The 4,133-nt window shown below is 34.6% G+C and overlaps 1 protein-coding gene across 1 annotated transcript; it reads left to right on the top strand.

Annotated features, from left to right (window-relative positions):
* Positions 1-223: 223 nt before the first annotated feature.
* LOC122280341 (sesquiterpene synthase-like) lies at positions 224-871 on the top strand. Its single transcript, XM_043091194.1, has 2 exons — positions 224-506; positions 676-871. Exons 1-2 carry the CDS (start codon positions 258-260, stop codon positions 865-867), a joined length of 441 nt encoding a protein of 146 aa, XP_042947128.1. The 5' UTR covers positions 224-257; the 3' UTR covers positions 868-871.
* Positions 872-4,133: the final 3,262 nt, after the last annotated feature.

Raw genomic sequence — 4,133 nt, 5'->3', positions numbered from 1 at the left:
TACTGGAATCATTAGGTGGAATATTAGGAGTATGAATACGTTACCAAAATACATGCAAATATGTTATAAGGCACTCTTGGACGTTTTCGAAGAAATTGAGCAGGAGCTGGCAAAACAAGGAAGATCCTACCTTGTTTCTCACGCAAAAGAAGCCGTAAGCTGATTCGAGCATTAACTCAATTATTAGATATTTATGCCTCCTATTTAATGCCATGCATCGTGTTTAATTTTATGTGAAACCCTTTGAGATATCTCAAATGAAAATTCTGGTCCGGGCATATTTCGATGAAGCCAAATCTTTTCATGCAAAGCACATCCCAACGCTGGAGGAATACATGCGAGTCGGACTGGTAACCTCTGGCAATCCCATGCTCACAGTCATGTCATTTCTTGGCATGGGTGAGATAGTTACCGAGGAGACCCTTGTGTGGGCCTTTAGCGACCCCAAAATTATTACAGCTTCGTCAGTAATTGTTAGGCTCTCGGATGACATCAAGACGCATAAGGTATGTGAGCAATAATATTTCCTCCGACAACGATCAAAATGCGGAATTAATGATCAAAATTCTCCATGTTTTAAACTAAATGGATGTTATTAGGTGTTTGATCTCTATGTGATCTTTTCTTGTCATACCAAATCTTTTTAATATATATGGAAAAAAACTATGTTTGCAGTTTGAACAAGAGAGAGGGCATGCTGCCTCGGCCGTTGAATGCTACATGAAGAAGTATGGTGTCTCAGAAGAAGTAGCATATGATGAACTCCGCGGGCAAGTTTCTGATGCGTGGAAGGATATCAATGAGGATTGTATGAGGCCTACTGCTGTACCAATGGCTATCCTTATGCGTGTTCTCAACCTTTCATGAGCAATAGATGTCATATATAAGGACGGAGATGGATACACCCATGTGAGTCACTCCTCATATATCCAGTGCCAATATGAGTATTGCTAGTTGTATTGGGGTGATCTAAAGCCAAGTAGATCTTGCAGTACTATATATATAATAAATGAAAATAAATGCAAAAGAGATAAATACATAGATCACTGCCATATATAGCTGTCAAAAAGTGCTTCATCATGTTGATGTAGTTTATAAAAATATCATACCTAAGCTTGGTTTCAATAATATTTTAATATTTTAATTTTGCTCAAGCTAGCGTATTATATTTGAGATGCTTCTTCTATTCTTTTACTTAACGCATCTAGGCCCCATTTCGATTCCATTATCTCCACCTCATAAAACTTACGAGATTAAGAGCACTCGATTAATGAGCTATATATTACGCACCGGCAATAATCTAATAGCTGAAATAATCGCTTGCTTGTTGCCATTGTATTTCAACTATATATAGTAATTTTGAAGGTTGTAAAAGCTAGCTAGTGATCTTCATCATTCACAAAGAATTGTTTACTTACCATAAATGTTCTGTCTCGCACGAACCCCTGCAGTGGGCGGGTAATTAATTAAGAGGCCCGTGAATTAGTTTGAATATATCGATATAGAAATAATAAATAAAGCTGCAGCAAGGATAGTTTCCTAACATTAAAAAAATTATCTACTCAACCCAAATGATCATTCCTTGTATACCAAAATAACTAACTCTCAGACTCAGTAGTCGAAACTGATCTTTATTTTATGTGCATGGGATCACCTCTAGCTAGCGAGGCCGCAGCACCGAATTAAATTCTCCAAAATAATCACTAATCGTCCGCTACACTCTGAACTATAATTTCATTGAGCGAACTCATGTTAATAACTCTAATCGATCGTTTTAATCTGGGGAAAAAGGCATCTCCTGTAGTGTAGCTTAATTACTTGAGATCGATAGTTGAATCCAAACTGTACTTATCATTCCACTACATGAAATATAGCTACTACCAATTAAGCACGAGAGCAGGAATTTTCCTAACTAAAAAGGCCTAGGCCATTATTCAATTCAATTCAATGCAAGCTGAAGCTAGCTGTCATAAATGCACATAAAAAAACTAAATCAAAAGGCCATGTAAATCACAACAAAACAATGGATTCCATTACCTGAATATAAATCGGCCTCATGCCAAAAAATCTTAATTAATAATATATTGACGGAGACAATATTATACCTCAATTCAAAGTCCCAATACACATAATTCTCTTTTAATGCATAATAATAAAAACGACTTCCTCTTTACAAAGGAAGACAAGACACTCTACATGCAGGCCTTAATCATCATGCATATATTACTGATCCATTAGTCGCTTTTGATAAACGGCATGCAGCTAAATTAATGTTAATGGTACTAGATCACTTAATGCGTTTACAAACTAAATGCGCGTTTGTAAAGTCCGCATGCAGGAGGCGCGTGTAATGGAAAGTTTAAGCCCTATTTAGATCTGGAAAAAGGCATCTCCTGTAGTGTAGCTTGATTTCTATATATCGAACGCACATGCTTTTCTAAATTTCTACGTACTGACATAAAGTACTGATCATCATGTCAAAACATGTGCGATTGACGCCAAATATTGATCCTTGTTAGATTTTTCCAACACCGTATATACCGTCTCTATATGAATGTCATTAAACATATATGTTCTGCATGAGGCAGGCATACAGGGTCGTAAATCAACAGTTTGAACATGCGTCTTACTAACTTAATGCGCGTTTGTGAAATCCGCATGCAGAGGCACGTATAGTGGAAAGGTTAAGCCCCATTTAAATTTGAAAAGCATCTTATTTTATTTATCATTATAATTTTTTTAAATTTTTACATAAAATATAATAAACAATTCAACTCTTTTAAATCTCAATTTAATATTTTTAAATTTTTAAATAATATATTAAAAAATAATATTTTAACAATATTTTATTTAATTTTTATTTTTATCTAAAACTATGATCTCATTTCGTATCTCAAAGTTATAAGTTTGATCAAGTGAAATCACAGAGACTGAAACTTGGAGTCAAGAATATTGTTTCAAGGGTCATATGTAGGTGTCGGCATCCGTGGGGACAAGATTGTTTTACGGGTCATAGAACTCAATTAAGGTTGTTAGTGCAGTGCAGGCCAAAGGGAGCGCTCGGTTCAAAGAAGTAGGTATCCGAATGTGGGGTATTTTTTAAGAAAAAATCTAATTATAAATATAATTATGTATTAATATGTACACTAATTTAATGTAATTGATAAAAAATAAATTTTATTAAAAATAGTACTATATTAAATTTTGAATAGAAAATAATCATGAGTATTAGTACGCAACTTTATTTGTATTTAACAGAACTCATTTTTTAACTTGGCAGAGTCTGTAATCGATAGGTGTCCACGAACTGAGTCCACTCATATGACTTTTAAGTTGTACTGTAATTATCAAAGTTCAAAGTTTGAAGTAATTGAAAAAATCTAGCCAAAACGTATCTGTTGTCGAGGAATTCCCAGAAATTTAAAGGTGGCTGGCGAAATATTTATTCAAATATGAAAAAATAGTAGTTCTACCAAACACTACACCTAGAGGGAGTGAATATGTGTAATCCAATTTTGATTGTCTTTTCAAAATTATTATCAAACAAACAATTAATCAATGAACAAATAATACAAATAATCAATTCGGTCACGAAGTGGAAAATCATTTGAAGAACGTCTTCAAAATCTAAAACCACTCTGGGTATAAGACACCATCTAAAATCCACTATAGAAAATAAGTTTGTTACAACCAATTTAAAGACACTCACAAAACCTTTATAGTAGCTAAATTTGGCTTGCAACACCACAAGTAATCCACTCAATCTCTACACGCATATAGTATAGGAACTCCGACCTTTCTATAACTCCCCACGAGAACTTTGATCTTTGCATCAACATCAGCTCTAAACTCTTCCTAGCCAATGAACAAGTCCACTTCAATAGACTCAAATGAAATTTGATCTTGAGTGCAGTGTGGTGAAGATGTGTTTATCTAAGAGAGATTCAACAATGTGGAGGAAAGGTTTCTCTCAAAAGCTCTTGAAAGCACCTTGAGTTTTTGCTCTGATTCTCCACACCAAAGAACAGAACAAGCTGTTCTATTTATAGTTCCAAGAGCACACGACGCTCAAAAATCCTAAATATTAAGTTGTCTAAAACATTAGCTCGAGCAAAGTGTCGAGTGTGAGTCAA

Source organism: Carya illinoinensis, chromosome 11 (assembly GCF_018687715.1).
Source record: "Carya illinoinensis cultivar Pawnee chromosome 11, C.illinoinensisPawnee_v1, whole genome shotgun sequence".
Taxonomy (NCBI): domain Eukaryota; kingdom Viridiplantae; phylum Streptophyta; class Magnoliopsida; order Fagales; family Juglandaceae; genus Carya; species Carya illinoinensis.
This window is presented reverse-complemented; position numbering and strand designations above follow the sequence as displayed.

What these genes read in the sequence shown, in the direction of transcription:
- LOC122280341 (XM_043091194.1), top strand. Translation starts at nt 258, where the DNA reads ATGAAAATTCTGGTCCGGGCATATTTCGATGAAGCCAAATCTTTTCAT. An exon ending in ATGACATCAAGACGCATAAG is followed by an intron (nt 507 to 675) that starts GTATGTGAGCAA and finishes CTATGTTTGCAG; the next exon opens with TTTGAACAAGAGAGAGGGCA.